At 51.7% G+C, this 14,627-nt stretch overlaps 4 protein-coding genes and 1 non-coding gene across 5 annotated transcripts; 1 reads left to right on the top strand and 4 right to left on the bottom strand.

Annotated features, from left to right (window-relative positions):
- Window positions 1–3,709: 3,709 nt before the first annotated feature.
- Window positions 3,710–3,985, top strand: SMAC4_08414 (uncharacterized protein; the record flags this gene model as incomplete). Its single annotated transcript, XM_003344886.1, has 2 exons — window positions 3,710–3,878; window positions 3,942–3,985. The coding sequence occupies 2 exons, from the start codon at window positions 3,710–3,712 to the stop codon at window positions 3,983–3,985; spliced, it is 213 nt and encodes a 70-aa protein (XP_003344934.1).
- Window positions 3,986–4,060: 75 nt separating this feature from the next.
- On the bottom strand, window positions 4,061–4,813 carry SMAC4_08413 (uncharacterized protein; the record flags this gene model as incomplete). Its single annotated transcript, XM_024655944.2, has 1 exon — window positions 4,061–4,813. One exon carries the CDS (start codon window positions 4,811–4,813, stop codon window positions 4,061–4,063), a length of 753 nt encoding a protein of 250 aa, XP_024511736.2.
- A 3,628-nt stretch (window positions 4,814–8,441) lies between these two features.
- SMAC4_08412 (uncharacterized protein) lies at window positions 8,442–8,792 on the bottom strand (the record flags this gene model as incomplete). The annotated part of the gene is made up of 1 exon (XM_003344884.1): window positions 8,442–8,792. One exon carries the CDS (start codon window positions 8,790–8,792, stop codon window positions 8,442–8,444), a length of 351 nt encoding a protein of 116 aa, XP_003344932.1.
- A 326-nt stretch (window positions 8,793–9,118) lies between these two features.
- Window positions 9,119–10,179, bottom strand: SMAC4_08411 (uncharacterized protein). The gene has a single exon (XM_003344883.2). The coding sequence runs from the start codon at window positions 9,902–9,904 to the stop codon at window positions 9,455–9,457; it is 450 nt and encodes a 149-aa protein (XP_003344931.1). The 5' UTR covers window positions 9,905–10,179; the 3' UTR covers window positions 9,119–9,454.
- A 2,755-nt stretch (window positions 10,180–12,934) lies between these two features.
- On the bottom strand, window positions 12,935–13,108 carry SMAC4_13548. Its single transcript has 2 exons — window positions 13,072–13,108; window positions 12,935–12,969 (listed from the first exon to the last, which is right to left on the bottom strand). It is a non-coding gene; the product is annotated as a tRNA-Arg (tRNA).
- Window positions 13,109–14,627: the final 1,519 nt, after the last annotated feature.

Here is a 14,627-nt window from a genome sequence, read left to right as displayed (position 1 = left end):
CTGGGCTCCGAAAACGCGCGCCCAGGGCAGTCACGGCAGCGTAGAAGGTGGAATAATGCAGCATCCGGGTCGCAATATCTTGACTTCTCTACTTTCACCTGTCATGATCGTGATGCTCTCTTTGGCGATCTCGATGACCCATTTAGCAGCCTAGTGATCCTCCACTGCTCATCCACTGCTCTTTCCGCAGCTACATCTCTACGAGAATCAACCTGTTCTCAAATTTCTCCGATGACCACATCGCCTATCTCAGCACCTCATCACCTCATCCTCCCACCCACGGCAGGTACTCTGCGGTAGACCCCCTGTTTATTTCCTTTCTCCTCCCTTCCAGGCTCTTGTCCCCATCTCAGGTACATCGGTACTTCGTCTCGATCTGCCCTCTCGCGCCCCTGCCACATCATCGGTCCCGAGAGGACACGCCATCCCGAGCTGGTGACGGCTACTGCCATTGTGAGCTCTGGCCTCGTCCTGTTTGTGACCCGAACTTGATGGAGCACAATCTCCATGGATGTGGAGGAAGCCCAAGATGGAACGCGCTCACGTTTCATGATGATAAACCTCCTCAAGTGCAGAGAGCAAACGCAAGTGACCCCGAAATACCGTGGCCTTGTTGGTGCCTTCTGTCCTCCTTCCGTCCAGGAAGCCAAATTCGTTACTCTCTGCGGCATCGGATCCTCTGTGAGACCTTTTGTCATCCCGGGCGCAGACTCTGAACGAGAGAAGGAAGGGACAAATTGGTAGTACAAAACTTTTCAGAGGATGAAAACACTTCTATCCAGACTGGTATGTTCGATTCGAGCAGTGGTTCTGGACAGAAGCTTCTTTTTGAGGACACAGCTTCAGACAAACTGCTGTTCTCGATGTCATCCCACCGTGAGAGCATCGATACAATGCAAAATCGTTCCGTCCCAAGCCCCAATGAGAATTTGCCAACCTCGTAGCCTCGAAAGAAGCCTGGAATATGCGCCGTGCCGCCACAGACTGGTGGGGTCCTCAACAGAAGTCACCGGTCTGGCCAGAAGCAGGGGTCGTGACAGAAGACAACGGGATGAACCGTCCTTCTTCTATTGTCGAGCTCCTTCCCTCAGCCCTCTCATCTCTCTTTGCGATCTGAGTGGACGGATCGGATGGCATCATCTGCATGGTCTCCATCTTGATGCTATTGAACTGCTCGTGTGACGCACCTCCTGCCGTCTGGAAGTCAAAAAGATGGAGTGACGGGAGTGTGGACCGATGTACATGACCAAAGTACCAGTCCCCAGCCCCCTTCGCCCGCCGTGCTTGCCTGATAAGTCTCCAGCATACCCAAGTCCTCGCTAGTTGATTGGCTCTGGTGGGTCAGGAACCTCAATGTCCTCTTGCCTCGTCTTGTCCAAGTGACGTATCTCATCTTCGCAATCTCAGAGCTCGTCTCAATAGATTCCCTCTGCCTGTCCCGGTCGGCTATATTGCTGTGCCTCCCACCAGACTTCCGGTTCAACAACCTTCTCAACTGTCCAGACGTTTCTCTTCTTCGCAACGCACATCTTCCACCAAGAGTTGAATAGCTTTGTGGCATTCTCTCTCATCACATCTTCGTCGTTTTACTTTCTTTCCCCTTGACACACAGTCGTATGGCTCAGCAGACGGTACGTCTCTCGAGCTGCGGGGCACATGGTTCTCCCAGGGAGCTAGAAGAGCCCCTCTCCCACACTTCTTTTGCTCCTTCAACTTTTTCCTCCCTCATCCAACTTCTTTCCCACGACAAGTCTCTCCCGCCTCAAGCTTCTTCGCGCCGCTTTTCCGGCCTCTCAAGATACAACCATGGCTGCTCACCAGTCATCGACCTCGCCTTGGTCACGGCTTCGCCATTAGAGTCATCAACTGTAAGTTGACCATTTCTGTTTTGTTCAAAGCACAACCATTTCCCCTGTGATGAAGTCACTCACCTCAACGTTCTCTGAACTTGACGGTTCTCATGACCTCGCACTTGGCTCATGAAGCTGGTGTTTGGAAGGCATGACGATACCTGTACCTTGCCATCGCGGTGGCTTCGGCCTCCCCGCAGTGCCTCTTGCCCCTCGTTCTTGCTTTTCACTATGTTCTGTCTGCATTTTATGTTACACATGCGCTAAAAAAACGCGCCCTTGTTTCGCTTTTTCTTCCCCTTGTTGTTCTCACCATCACGTCGCAAAAAACGCGAACCTTTCTTTTGATTTTTCTCTCCTTCACCTCGTTTGTTGTTGTCGCTTCACCGGGACCGCATGGCATTCTGAAGGGAACACTCTTGCAATACTTCTCTTCTTCTCTTGCTTTACATAACTTCAGTTTGCTAACGGTTTTATCTCTGTAGCTGAGCTAGGGAATGGCCTCAGGGATATGCAAAACCTGGAACCACCTAGTGCAGGTGTGCACAGCTACCGGCCAACAACCTTTGCGTCGGCTACGTCAACCCTGGAAAGCATCAAGCTTCTCCTTCTCCTTCTCTCATCACTGGAGAGATCAGGTATGTCTCACTCGACCATGACAGCTTTTGTCTAACATCACTAACATGTATCACAGACAATCCACTCAAGCTGTGTCGGATCATCTTGCACATCGCTGCTGTCTCTTGACTCTCTTCGCGACTTCAAGACGTGTGCCGGTTGTCTTCGCTTCTCGGTTCACAGTCATGACGCCAATCTCCATCACTGTGGCTCACCGAAACGAACCTTCGCATACTCCACACAACACCCAACGTGGGCTTGCTCTCAGATCCATGCCTCACTTTCCCTGGCTCACATCCATGCTTTAACATCCCCTGGCGATGTCACAGCCTGTAAGCCACCAACACCCAATTGCACATCAACCACAACAGCAAGCATCCTCAGCATCAGCGGCACAACCTCAGCACCAGCGACACCAACGACCGCTGCTCGTTGTTTCAGCCGTGGATACAACATCCGTTCCGTCATCGGCCAAGGAAAACAAGCATCACACGTTTCCAAGTGAACCAGATGCAGTCCTCAGTCATCCGTTTCAGGTCTCAGAAAGAGTCGACCTCCACACAACACCAAAGGTCTTCATCCTCCCCTCACCATGTCTCAGGACAACAGTCAGTGTCTTGACTTGCCTTGGACGAGATGATACTCCTTCATCCTGTTTGGGTCACATCAACTTGCACTCAACATGGGATCCCCAGTCCTGTCTTCTTCAAGTTCAGGTCTCGCAAGCAGTCCACATCTTCAGATTGGGCTCGCTCGTTGCTGGCACAACTTCTCGTCCAGCAAACCACTACCAGTCTCAGGCCTCTCAGTCATACACCGATGCCGCGAGTCCAAACACAAAAAAAGCCTGCCTAAGCATCGGTTCGGTCTTCATGCGCTCCTGCTGCCTCAAAGCCAGCCTCTGCACCAGCTTCTGGCTCAGCTCCAGTTCAGACTTCAGCAACAGCTGCCCAAGTCTTCATCATGGCGTTGCAAAAGGAGGAATGCTGCAGACCCAATATGAGGATCGTCTTCAGGCGCTCGCATCTCTCTGTTTCATCAGACATCAGCTCTTCTCATCATGTCTAATGTTCCCACTGTTTTCGAGAACTACGTCCTGGGCATGACGTTAAACTGCCATCATCACCAGCGACCGGTGCACTGCGGGCCTAGGCTCTGCCCAGCCCAAGCCATTCACAAACGGCGGGTGCAAGACCGTCGCAGTGCTAGATCAGCTACCGTGGTCAATTCCACAGACCACCATGTCCACCATCCAACACAACCACCACAACCACCACATGCCTCAACAACATCACTCGCCCAACAGCCGCGCGGTCCACCAGGGGCTCATCCCAACCCGTGGTTTCGCATCTTCCTCCGCCCAGCCGCAAGCTCAAGGCCCGAAACTTCTGGCCCCCTCATCTGGGGTCAGTAAGTGGGCAGCCTCTGCGAGCTGGGCTTGAGACCGCGACGGCTGTGACTCCAGTCCACCAGGCACCCATGCCAATTTCGGTGTTGGCATCATCTGTCTTTACTGATTCGACCCAGTCCGTTCCAGCCGGCGCCAAACCACATTACACTCAACTTGTAATGTGGTCGCCCAGCCTGCGAGCTTACGGCCCCGGGTTTTTCTCCCTATCAACTGGGGTAGAGAAACGGGCAGCGAACGCAGGCTGGGCCTGGCACCGGAGGTGGGGTGTCTTTTTTGATGTTGGTTTGGGGTGGTTGTCCAAGGACGTCGCTCGTGTCATTGTCGTCCAGGCTGGGGCGCACGCTTCGTTGGTGTGGCCGGGGTATTGCCTGCCAACGCGGGAAGGGTGAAGACCTCCTTGACCTTCGCGGACAGCTTCTTGACCGCGGAAAACGGAAGAGGAGGCGCGATGGGGGGGCAGAATTGTGGAATATGCAAATGGGGGCCGAATGACGACAAGATAATCAAGAATTGGAAGAAGGGTGGGGGAGGAGGAGAAGTTCGAGAGGGAGGGGGAGGGCGAGGGGGGCGGCCGAAGAGGAGGGGGAGAAGCATTGGGTCTGTGTGCGTGGTGGGCGTGGTTGTGGTGGTGGTTGTGGTGGTGAACATGTTCTTGGACTGTGTGTGCGGTTGGCGTGGTTGTGGTGGTGGTTGTGGTGATGAACATGTCCTTGGTCATCGTGGTTTGTCTCAAGGGCGGTGGCATAGCTCCTTCGCTGCTCCCCATGGCGGCAAGGACGCCTTCGCTGCTCCCAAGCGGTGGGTGGGTGGATTGTTTGAGTATTGTACCGGGGGTTTGGACGACGGACTGTCCATTGTCTAGGCTGACCTGGACACCCTCATTTGTCCATTTTGGATAGGGTTTTTGGATATTGGGGTTGAGAATTTGGTTCATCATTTAGTTGGACATTTGGTTGCGCATTTGGTTTGGAGATTTGGATTGGACAGGTTCTTCTGAGGGGTGCTTTGGTTTTGCTTTTTTGGATAGGTGGTTTGGATACTTGGGTGAACATATGGTTGAACATCTGGTTGGGTGTTTGGATGAACACTTGAGTAAACGTTTGGTTAAACATTTGGCTGGATCTTTGGTTAGAGATATGACTGGACATTTGAGTGAAAATCTAGTGGGACATATGGTGGAACTTGTGCTTCGGATTGTGTGCTTTGGATAGCAGCGTTGGTTAAGGGCTTTGGATGGATGTTTTGGGTATGAAGCATAGCGTGGTTGCATCGATGGCGTTCAGGCGTTGGGTTTGCATTTAAGGCGTTCCGGTTTGGCTTCAATGGGAATGGTGGTTTTGGTGGTAGGCATAGCGTGGAGTTGGATGGCTTTGGATATGGGTTTTGTTAAGGGCTTTGGAGTGGTAGCATAGTTTAACATCTCTTGACATATAATCGTTTGGATACTTTTTCGTGCCTTCTGATGCGTGTGATGACCTTGTGACTTGTATTGCACTTTGCAAGTGTCTCTGTCTCGTCGCAGTGAAGGATAGGGTATAATGTTTGCTGTCTTATTCTGAATTGTGTTGAGTTTCTCCCAGAAGTCTACGGTGACGGCTGTCAATTTCATGACTGAAGGTAATGCGTCTTGGCTCAGCACCCGTGAGAGTCCGAGAGCCGCAGAACCAAGACAAGAAGTTATCTCCTTCGCTCAAGTGATTACTCTTTGGGAATATCTTTCAAGGCAAGCAGAAAAAGACAGCTCGGGGCGATTCTTGTCTGTTTGAGAGACGAGAAGAGAAACTCTTGTCAAAGCAAGAATGCATTCCCTTGGGCGCGAGAGAAAAGAATGTGAAGTGGTCATACTTGCATGGCTCGGAGGAAGATGGAAGTGTGTGAAAGACGCGCTAAACTCGACTACTCACCATCCTTTGTCTTGACAGTGATGTTCATTGCTTTGATGAGGAAAAAGGTCATGCGCGGCTTTCGTGGAGATGGATCGATGGATGGCACAAAGCCGAAAGATGAAAAGCGAAAGTGAATCATGAACACCTTCTTTACGGGTGGAGATACAAGAGAGCTTTCTGGGGAATAATGAAAAGCAACTCAACACAATGCCACTGGAAGAGTTCAATGTTGAGGATGGAAGACATGTTGTTCGGTGCTCGTTGATACCTACCTAGAGTTAAACAGGAGGTACAGCTGGTCCTTTGGCTGGGAAGAGGTACCTTAATAACGCTGATATTCTCATCTTATTTCTTGTCCACATCGTTCGTTCGCGCTGCAAGCCCTGTAAACAACACTCGTGGCTTGCATGGGTGAGAGTGACTCCTTTTCCCTTCTCGAACAACTGTGTTCATTCCAAGTTTGGACTTTGGAGGCTCTCAACTGGACTTTGGAATGCGAGGTGGTTTCGTTAACATCAGCAGACATCATCAAACACCATCAAGGAATCCTGCTATGTCATCATTGATTTGTTTTCAGGCTCTGTTGCAGGCTTGATGCTTTACGGATCGCGGAGCTTGAAGGCGTTGGCTCCTTGGGAAGCCCCTGGAGATAAGTGGATATGGGGACATGGAGTCGGAGTCGTGGAGAATGGAGTCATGGATTCACGCGGCGGAGTCATGAACTGGTGGAGTAAGTCGTTGGCGTTAGCGTTGATGTTGGTGTTGTTGTTGATGTTGACCGTTCATTAATTGGCGGGTTTGATATTAGCGGTGTTGATTGATCTTGATAACGCCTGCAAGGCCTCGGTGATGATACACCGTACATACCTCTATATGTAGATGAATATCTATCGGTCTGGACAAGCGGATGGGATTGTGAGAATGGTGAATGCAAGATGTTTATTGGTGAGATATTGGAGATGTGAATGCCCTTGGCGGAGTCCGGCGAGCGTGGCTTCTGGTTAGCGGTGTTAGCGGTGTTAGTGCTGATTGCAGACGTTAGAACTAGTAGATGGCAAGATCCGTCGCCGGCATTTCAATATCGAGATTTTCTCTCCGTTGCTGTTGTTGTTGTTGTTGTTGTTGTCGACATCATTTTCTGCTGACCTGAACCGTCAATTGAACACATCCTGGGAGGCGCATCCGTTTTGTTTTTTGTTACTTTGTTCTGCACGGACAGGGCCAGTGGGTGGGTGGTCGTAGGAGCACGCCATGGTTGCCAAACATCCTGTGGATAACAGACGCCATCACGAACGCTTGGTCCTGTGCATCGCTCGGTCACCGACACCGCCTTCAACTTCCTCTTCGGTCACTATTCACCGATTTACCGATTTCACCGATCATAGAAGTTCTCACCGCGGTGCGTGGTGTTCAACCCAACTACCGAAAAATTCACCATTGACTGTTGGGTAGGCAGTGCCAGGCAGAGGTCGCAAAACATCCACTTTCAGTCTTTCATATCCGGAGTTTTTCATCACACCTTCCCCCTCGAGGAATGGCAGCATGGAAAACGTTCTGGACCTTTAGCGGTTGGTGGGCGCTTTCCTGGCTTTGGATTTAGCGGTTGGTTGATGTCAAGACGCCGGGCCGCGAACGCCGGTGGAGAATATTGAAATGCGCCGGGGGCCCGGGGTCTGTGTTCGGGGTCGGAGTCGGGCCGGAAGGCTGGGGAGCCTGGAGTTAACCTGGTAGCTCCGGCACTAGGAGCAAGGCGGATTGATGGGCGGACAAGCTTTTCTGGTGAATTTGATGCTTTTCGCAATCGCGACCGCAATGAATCCATTGCAGCACCTGGCGACTCTTTCCTCCATCGTCAATGTCGATGTTCAACTTCGCGATGCGAACTCGAAACCCCGTCGAGAATAACTTCACACTTCCAACGCAGCAAATCGATGCATGTCAGCGGCAACCAACATGCCGAAATCCTCCCGTCCCCCATGAAATGGACCAATCCAGGTCCGTGCTGATCACAACCAGGGCAGGACCTTTGGCCAGGGGTCCTTCCAAGCCCGTCAAGCCCATTTGGACTGTTTCCCCGCAAACCGCAGGGCACTGCAGGGCTTCTGCAGGCCTGGCCGAGCCTGAAGAGAACCCAACATTTCGCTAGGCGTTCGGTAAACCATCCGCTAGACATCCCGCTAGACTTGATTGAAAAGGTGGTGATGTCTTTTCTGGCTCAAGCTTGGAAAACTTTGAAAGGGAAACGGGAAGGGGGCACGAAAGGGGAAGAGATTGAGAAATTAGCTGGCAGTGCTGGTTGGGCACGTGAGAAGGTTGGAGATGACGATTGTTGTTTTGATGGTTGTTGTTAACGATGCTGAACGCTGTTAGTGAACACTGTGAAGCCAAGCTGGAAATTGATGACTGCAATGGTTGACGTCGACGTCAATTGACACCCTGATTGAGACCCTGATTGATCGCCCTGATCGTCTTGATCAACCATCAATTGCCGTGCGTGCTGTATTGTACAGCCCCAAAAGGCCACGCGTGTTTTTGCCACAATAACCACGAGCTCGACGACAGATGTTGAAAAAGTTCCACTGATAGACCCTGATAGGCGTTCGTCTCTTCTTCAAGATGCCTGTGTTTCCCTGTAAGGAACGCCGCCATCGTTCGTTGGGCGTTCATCGCATCTGATCAGTTATCATCCAAGTCATCGCTGTCGCAAGCCATTTTGATAACTGTTGCTGGCTTGATGCCAGTCATCCAAGTCATCGAGTCCCGGCGCCAGTGGCCTCCCGGCCTCCAACTCGAAACATTGGGCCAGTGGCTTTGGGGCTTTGAGGCTTGGCCGGGGATGGCCGGTTTTTGCTTTTCGTTGAACATGACGTCGACCTTCAATGATTGAATGGACCGATTCCAATCGGCGCTACCGAGAATGATGCCAATACCAATGATGCCAATGCCTCTGGCGGCTTGCTGAAAGCTATGGCGCAGTGAAGCATCGAAGCTGAATAGGCATAAACAACGGTTGTTGGTTTTGTCCATGATGAAACTGTTTGTGAAGGACAAAATGTTACATTTGGCGATGTAATGAAGGACTGGTTGTAGCTTTGTCTCGGGTGCATGCCTTGCAAAACCAATCAATCGACCCTCTGGAGTACGGAGTGGGGCTGTGTGTTTGTTTGGTGATGTTTCTGCGGTGGTTTCAAATTCCATGTGCCGCCAGGCCGCCGCCGAGATGCAACTAACAAAGAAATCTGGAATGCAGAAATGGTGGCCAAGTTAAGGTACGCGAGACAATCATAGACCAAGAAATGTGGAAGGAAGCGCCGCCATCAAAACGACGGCGGTTGTGGATTGTGTGTGTAAACAAAGGAAGCTGTCGTCAATTATTCGCCGCCAACTTCCATTGCCAAATTCGGAGATCGGCCACCCTGCCCTTAACAGACAGGTAGAATAATCGTAACACGGAAGTAACCTCCCAAACCAACAAGCCAAACCTAGGCCATATCGACCATGATAAATGCCCTTTTTGATGCGCACTGAAACGCCTTGAACTCCAAGCTCCATCCGTCCGTCCCTATGACCCCGTGTTCCTGTGTTCCCAGGCCAAACCGTAAACTCCATCGAACGAAGCCGCCATGAAAATGTCGTGATACAAAGAAAATGGTCTTACAAATGAAACCTTGCTGGTAGCAGAGGGATCATCACATCATCTGCAAGAAATCCATCCGCTCCTGCTCCTCCTCCTCCGCCTTCCTCCTCCTCTCCTTCTCCTCTGGGCTGTCGACATCAACCCCCTTCTTCTCCCTCGTTGGCCTCACGCTCTGTGACCTTCCATCATCTCTCGGCCCGGCGCCTCCATACCGGTAGACCTCTGGCGTCGCATAAGCAGAATAAGCCGGGTTGACGTTGGGGCGGATGACGGGAACAGCGACCGAGCCGGTGCGTGAAGAGCCGCGGTAGCGAGAGTTCTCGGAGTAGGAGACCTTTTCGGCGAAGTCGGTGGAGAAGGAGGAGTCGGCTGAGGGAGAGTGTTGATGCTTGGAATCGTGGTCACGGTAGGGACGTGGGCCGAAACGTTGTTGGGAGGCGAGGAGGGCGTCGTCTTGCGAGGAGCGCCGGCGCAGGCAACGGAAGAGTCGTAGGCAGCCCATTTTGGTTTGGTTGGGGATGTGGGATACGGTGATGATTTGGTTGTGTTTTATATCGTTTTTGTAGGCGTGTATAATGAGCTTTAGAGTCAACAGTTGCGACTCTGTCGAGGTCCTGTTGCTAAGATAGTTTTTTGTTGGGCGACGAGAGTGGCAAGTCGGAATCAACCTCGAAGACAAGCGCAAAGAGAGGCGAGTAGCGGCCTGTCAGATGGAAGCTGACAGGGACTCTGCTAACGATAAGCAGAGCAAAGAATGACGGACCGATGGAGTGTTGTGCAATGATGGAATGGTAGGTACGAGCAAACCACATCCAGATGGGAGGGGGAATCCTTGGGTTTAAGAGGTCCGGCAGACAAAGGAAACCTCGTCTTACACAACTTCCCAGTTCGGCCATGGCCCTCTCAATGTGTGCGCTCGTCATCTGTGCAGGTCTAACCGCATCTGACCACAACCTTGCAGAGGGCAGGGATCATGCAAAGCTAGTGCTCCTACCCCAAAGTTGTTAGTGAGCTGCCCCTGTAAAAATTGCGGGGAGGCCAAGCGCACCAAGAACATGCCCAACAACCACAGCGGTCCCGTGTGCAACCAACTCCGCACAAAATTGTTAGTAGCTGTTAGTGCACCACACCCTCTGAACAATTTGACCCTTTTAGCTTCTGCGGTCGAAGATTCAAGGATTCCAAGCACACACCACATTCTTGAACTTCGAACCTGGCTCTGCTGTTCCTGTTCCTGTCGTGAACCATGCCAGCCAACCCGCTTCGTCCGTACCAAACAACATGTCGGCCGAGTTATCTTTGATAGTCAGGCACGGGACGGGAATGTTTTCGGTCGTTCAACATTCCCAACGTCGAACAACACTCCTGCAAGTTCCTTGCCGCAGACGATTCTCCCGAGATGATAGCCAACATTGCTGATCTTCAACAACGCTTCCTAGATCCCGACGATGTGTTACACACCAGTATCACCGCCTGTTTCCCTCTCGACAAAGAATCTCGGATGAATCTGGATCAAAGGGTCACTACGCCGTACCGAACCTCCATAAACACAACCATCTCGAACGATACAAAACTCGGGACCCGGCAGATTGGGTTTCAAGATGATCCAACCGCCCCAGCTGTCGAGATCAAACAAGCGATAAACAGCCATCAGCCCAGCGGAAGATTATGTACAGGCCGCCCAACAGGGCCAACCAACGAAGGAGGGTCTCGGCTTCCAACTCTACGATAGCCAAGCCGTCTGGCCGGGAGGAAGCCCGAATGAACAGGCCTAGAGAACGCCAGAAACGGAAGTCCAAAAAGAACCCATGGCGGTGGCCGACAGGGGTTTGATTTGTCCTGCCCCTCACCACAGTGACCAAACGACAGGAAGAGCAGTGCGAGTGTTGACATCACGACATGGCATGGCATTCAACTTGAATGCTCTGGAATATCTCCGGTCCTCTGGTATTTGACGTGTTACTTGACGATTAAGCGGCTTGCAAACCTCCATCGGCGATGCCCTGCTCTTTCAGCTTCCACTGATATTTGGTTTCCAGATTCGGTCCCTCTGGCCATCGACCTTCGAGACATCCCTCGACCAAACCCGTAACAATCTCGCTCACGCCGGCTCATGAGTCCATAACAAAGAGATCCCAAGACAAAACAATTCGACCTCGCCATTGGCCCCCGAGGAGCCCAAGCCACCGAAACGCAGCGGCGCAGAAAGGAACAAAGACACAAAGACACGAAACGGCGCCAGATACGATGAACCCGTGCCGCGAAGCACCTCGACGCCCGAAGATGGACCTCCTCGAAACCTCTAAACGAATATCCGAGCGCAAGAATTGACCGATATCAAGCGATTTCCTCGCTCCAATTGTCTTCTACAGATGTTGCCTTGATCGAAAGTCGATACTCAACCGTCCCTTAACCCAAAAGCGCATCAACACGGCATCAAATCCTTCCCGAACAACGGACCTCCTCGATTGGCAAGTGCCAATGTTCGCAAACTGCGCCACATAAACACATGATCTGCTTTACACTTCCAGACTTCTTCTGCCCCATGCCCATTGGCCCTTCGTTTCTTCAACAAGCGTTGAGCTTGTTGGTCCTTTGGGCTTGCGGCATCCTTCGGCTACTGCAAGTCGTGCAGGTACCGGAGGATTGGGCCTAGTAGTACTCTGATAGAGTGTACCTGTGGAAAATGTTTGGCAGTTGATATCATCTCCTTCCCCGAATTTCATCAAGCGAGATTCCTGACGATGAATAGTATAACCGATGGAAGAAGCCGTGAGGCGGGCGGTGTTAGTACACCCTTCCATATGCCCCGCGATAGTGTCGCAATCTCGTTGGTTCCTCTGCCTCTTCACCGGGTCTGGGTCAGTGCTACCCTGGCTATGCTGCACGGCGATGATGGTGTTCCACCGCATCTGGACGGGCAAGCGAGTATTGAACATCATGGGGGCGGCGGAAGCTTGGCGAGGATGTCTAGAGTGAGAGAGAGCAATATATAACCGACAGAGGTGTGGGTGGCTCAGCAGCTGATGCAAGTTGATCGGTCTGTCTGCAGTTGTCTGGAGGGCGGTGGCGGTCGGATGGTGGGAGTGTGATATATTGACTGTTGGGCTGTGGCGTTCAGGAAGATGTTGGTTCGGTGCCTGGTTCCTCATCCTCCGATCAATATCTCTGCGACAAGTGCTGCTAGAGACAAGTGTTAAAGATTCCTCTATGGACGTGAGCGCAGCAAGGTGCTGTGGCAAACTAAAAAACTAAAAACTGATAGATAGGTGTCCCTCGCGAGTGAGCGCTGAGTATCTCTTCTCCGGCCTAACTTCTTCATAACTCAATCTATACATCATGATTTGCTTTGTACCCGCCATTCTAATACCCTCATTATCAATTCCAACGCTTCTCTCTTTGTCTCTGCCTCAAGCTTGCATCATTTAGATGAATCAGACGGAACCTCAATGACGACAGGCTCAAATCCGAGGATTGAAAAGAAGCAAATATGAAGAAAAAAAGACAAAATTAGAAAAGAGCAAGAAAAGATTGTGCGATCTGGGATTCGAACCCAGGCCTTCCGCTGTTCCCTAGATTTGATCCCCCCGACTTTCTATGAGTGCCTTTTCCTCCCATTAGGGTAGTCGGTGCCGTTTTCGGCACTGAAAGGGGCTGTCAATCCCTAGTTAGGGAGCGGACACGCTGACCACTGCGCCAATCACACTTTTGGTTATTTGTTGAATGTATGGGCGTTGAAACTAATACATATACCGCGAGGTAAAGTGCGTACAGTATTTGGCTGCGCCAGCAGAGGAACGCTTCAATGCTCGGTTAATTATGCGGTTCTTGTTCCGGTGCTTTATCTTGAAGCTCTTTGAGCTTTTCGAACTACGCAGATGTAACATCGCCGTATAACTGAAGGTAATACCACCTTCACAGCCATCTCCCAAGGAAACCCCAGTGCAACTCCCCCACAATCTCGCCTCATAGCAGCCTGGTGTTATAGTACTGGTATTCTCGTTGAGGGGCAGCAACAGTCCGAACGTCACACGGCAGCAATACAGCCCTGGAGGTGTTACGTTGACCCAGACTTGTGAGGAAAATGAACCACTGCGACTACCCGTTACCGAGCGGTCTACAACGGTTTCTTGTCCTGGTCTATACCATGGGCGATATGATCACCAGAAATTGGCGGCTTAACAGCTCACAACAGAGTCATAACAGCCGCCAGCACTCTCTCGCGTGGTCGGCCGAAGCGCAAGAATCAATTTGCCATCAAGCGTGAGGAGTCTGACCAAAGAGACGGGGGCTAGACGGGTAAGCGATGGAGGAGGGTCGGACCCAAATCTCACGGGAACACACGCGGGAGAATAAACTTCTTACGTCAGCGCGTATTGATCCTTTATGCATGACAACGAGAACTACCGCCGCTAGCCTACCCAAGTCGCACACTGTAGTCTGAGGTAGAGGCCCTCGAGTCAGTTCCACTCCGCATCCGCTCCCGTGATGGCGACGAACATGGTGCACCGGACGTGTCGGCAACTTATCCTTCACAAATCCTTGTGGTAAGAAGTCTTCAGATCATGGTCACACTTGGCGGCCGATTCAAGGAACCTCATCCATGTCTTCAGTCGGGAACCACACGTCTTTCCGTATAGTTCAATTGATCGTGTTAGAGTCCGGCCGGTATACTCGTCGGACTGTCGAGGCTACCCGCACGACTATGGCAGAAGAAGCGGGAAAATCATCAAGCAGCTCCGCAACGGAGATAACAACAGCACCATGCCGTTGTTCCTTGTTACTGGATTTAGTACAGTAGGTAAGTGTCCTGATCAAGTGCTCTGATCGAGTGTTCAAGGCACAAGGGCACGGTGCCGTCCTAGCGGCCGCTTTAAGTAAGGTAGCCTCATCCACGTTTTGGGTCGTCTTGGGCCAGGAACGACGTGTCTTTCCGTGTGTTTGGTATTGGAGTGTGTTGGTGCATTCCGGTCTTCAAGTGTCGACGGCAGACGGCCCGTATGGCTAGTGTCGTGCGAGAGTGAACGGTTCTCAGGGGCAAGTTGCGGTTCACAGGGGCGGCTTGAAATTGCCTGGATGGCTTCAAGCGGCTCGCCGAGTGCTCTATACCGCGCAATCACTGACTTACCACGCAGCGTGACTTTGGCGTTATACTCTAACTTTAAGTGAAGCCTCATTTGAAGCTAGGTAGCTGGAATAATAGCCACCACGTACAGTTGACAAGG

This window comes from Sordaria macrospora, chromosome 3 (assembly GCF_033870435.1).
Source record: "Sordaria macrospora chromosome 3, complete sequence".
Taxonomy (NCBI): Eukaryota; Fungi; Ascomycota; class Sordariomycetes; order Sordariales; family Sordariaceae; genus Sordaria; species Sordaria macrospora.
Note: the sequence above shows the minus strand (reverse complement) of the source record. Positions and strands in the feature narration are given on the sequence as shown.

Coding starts and splice junctions, on each gene's coding strand:
- SMAC4_08411 (XM_003344883.2), bottom strand. CDS start 9,904: ATGGGCTGCCTACGACTCTTCCGTTGCCTGCGCCGGCGCTCCTCGCAA.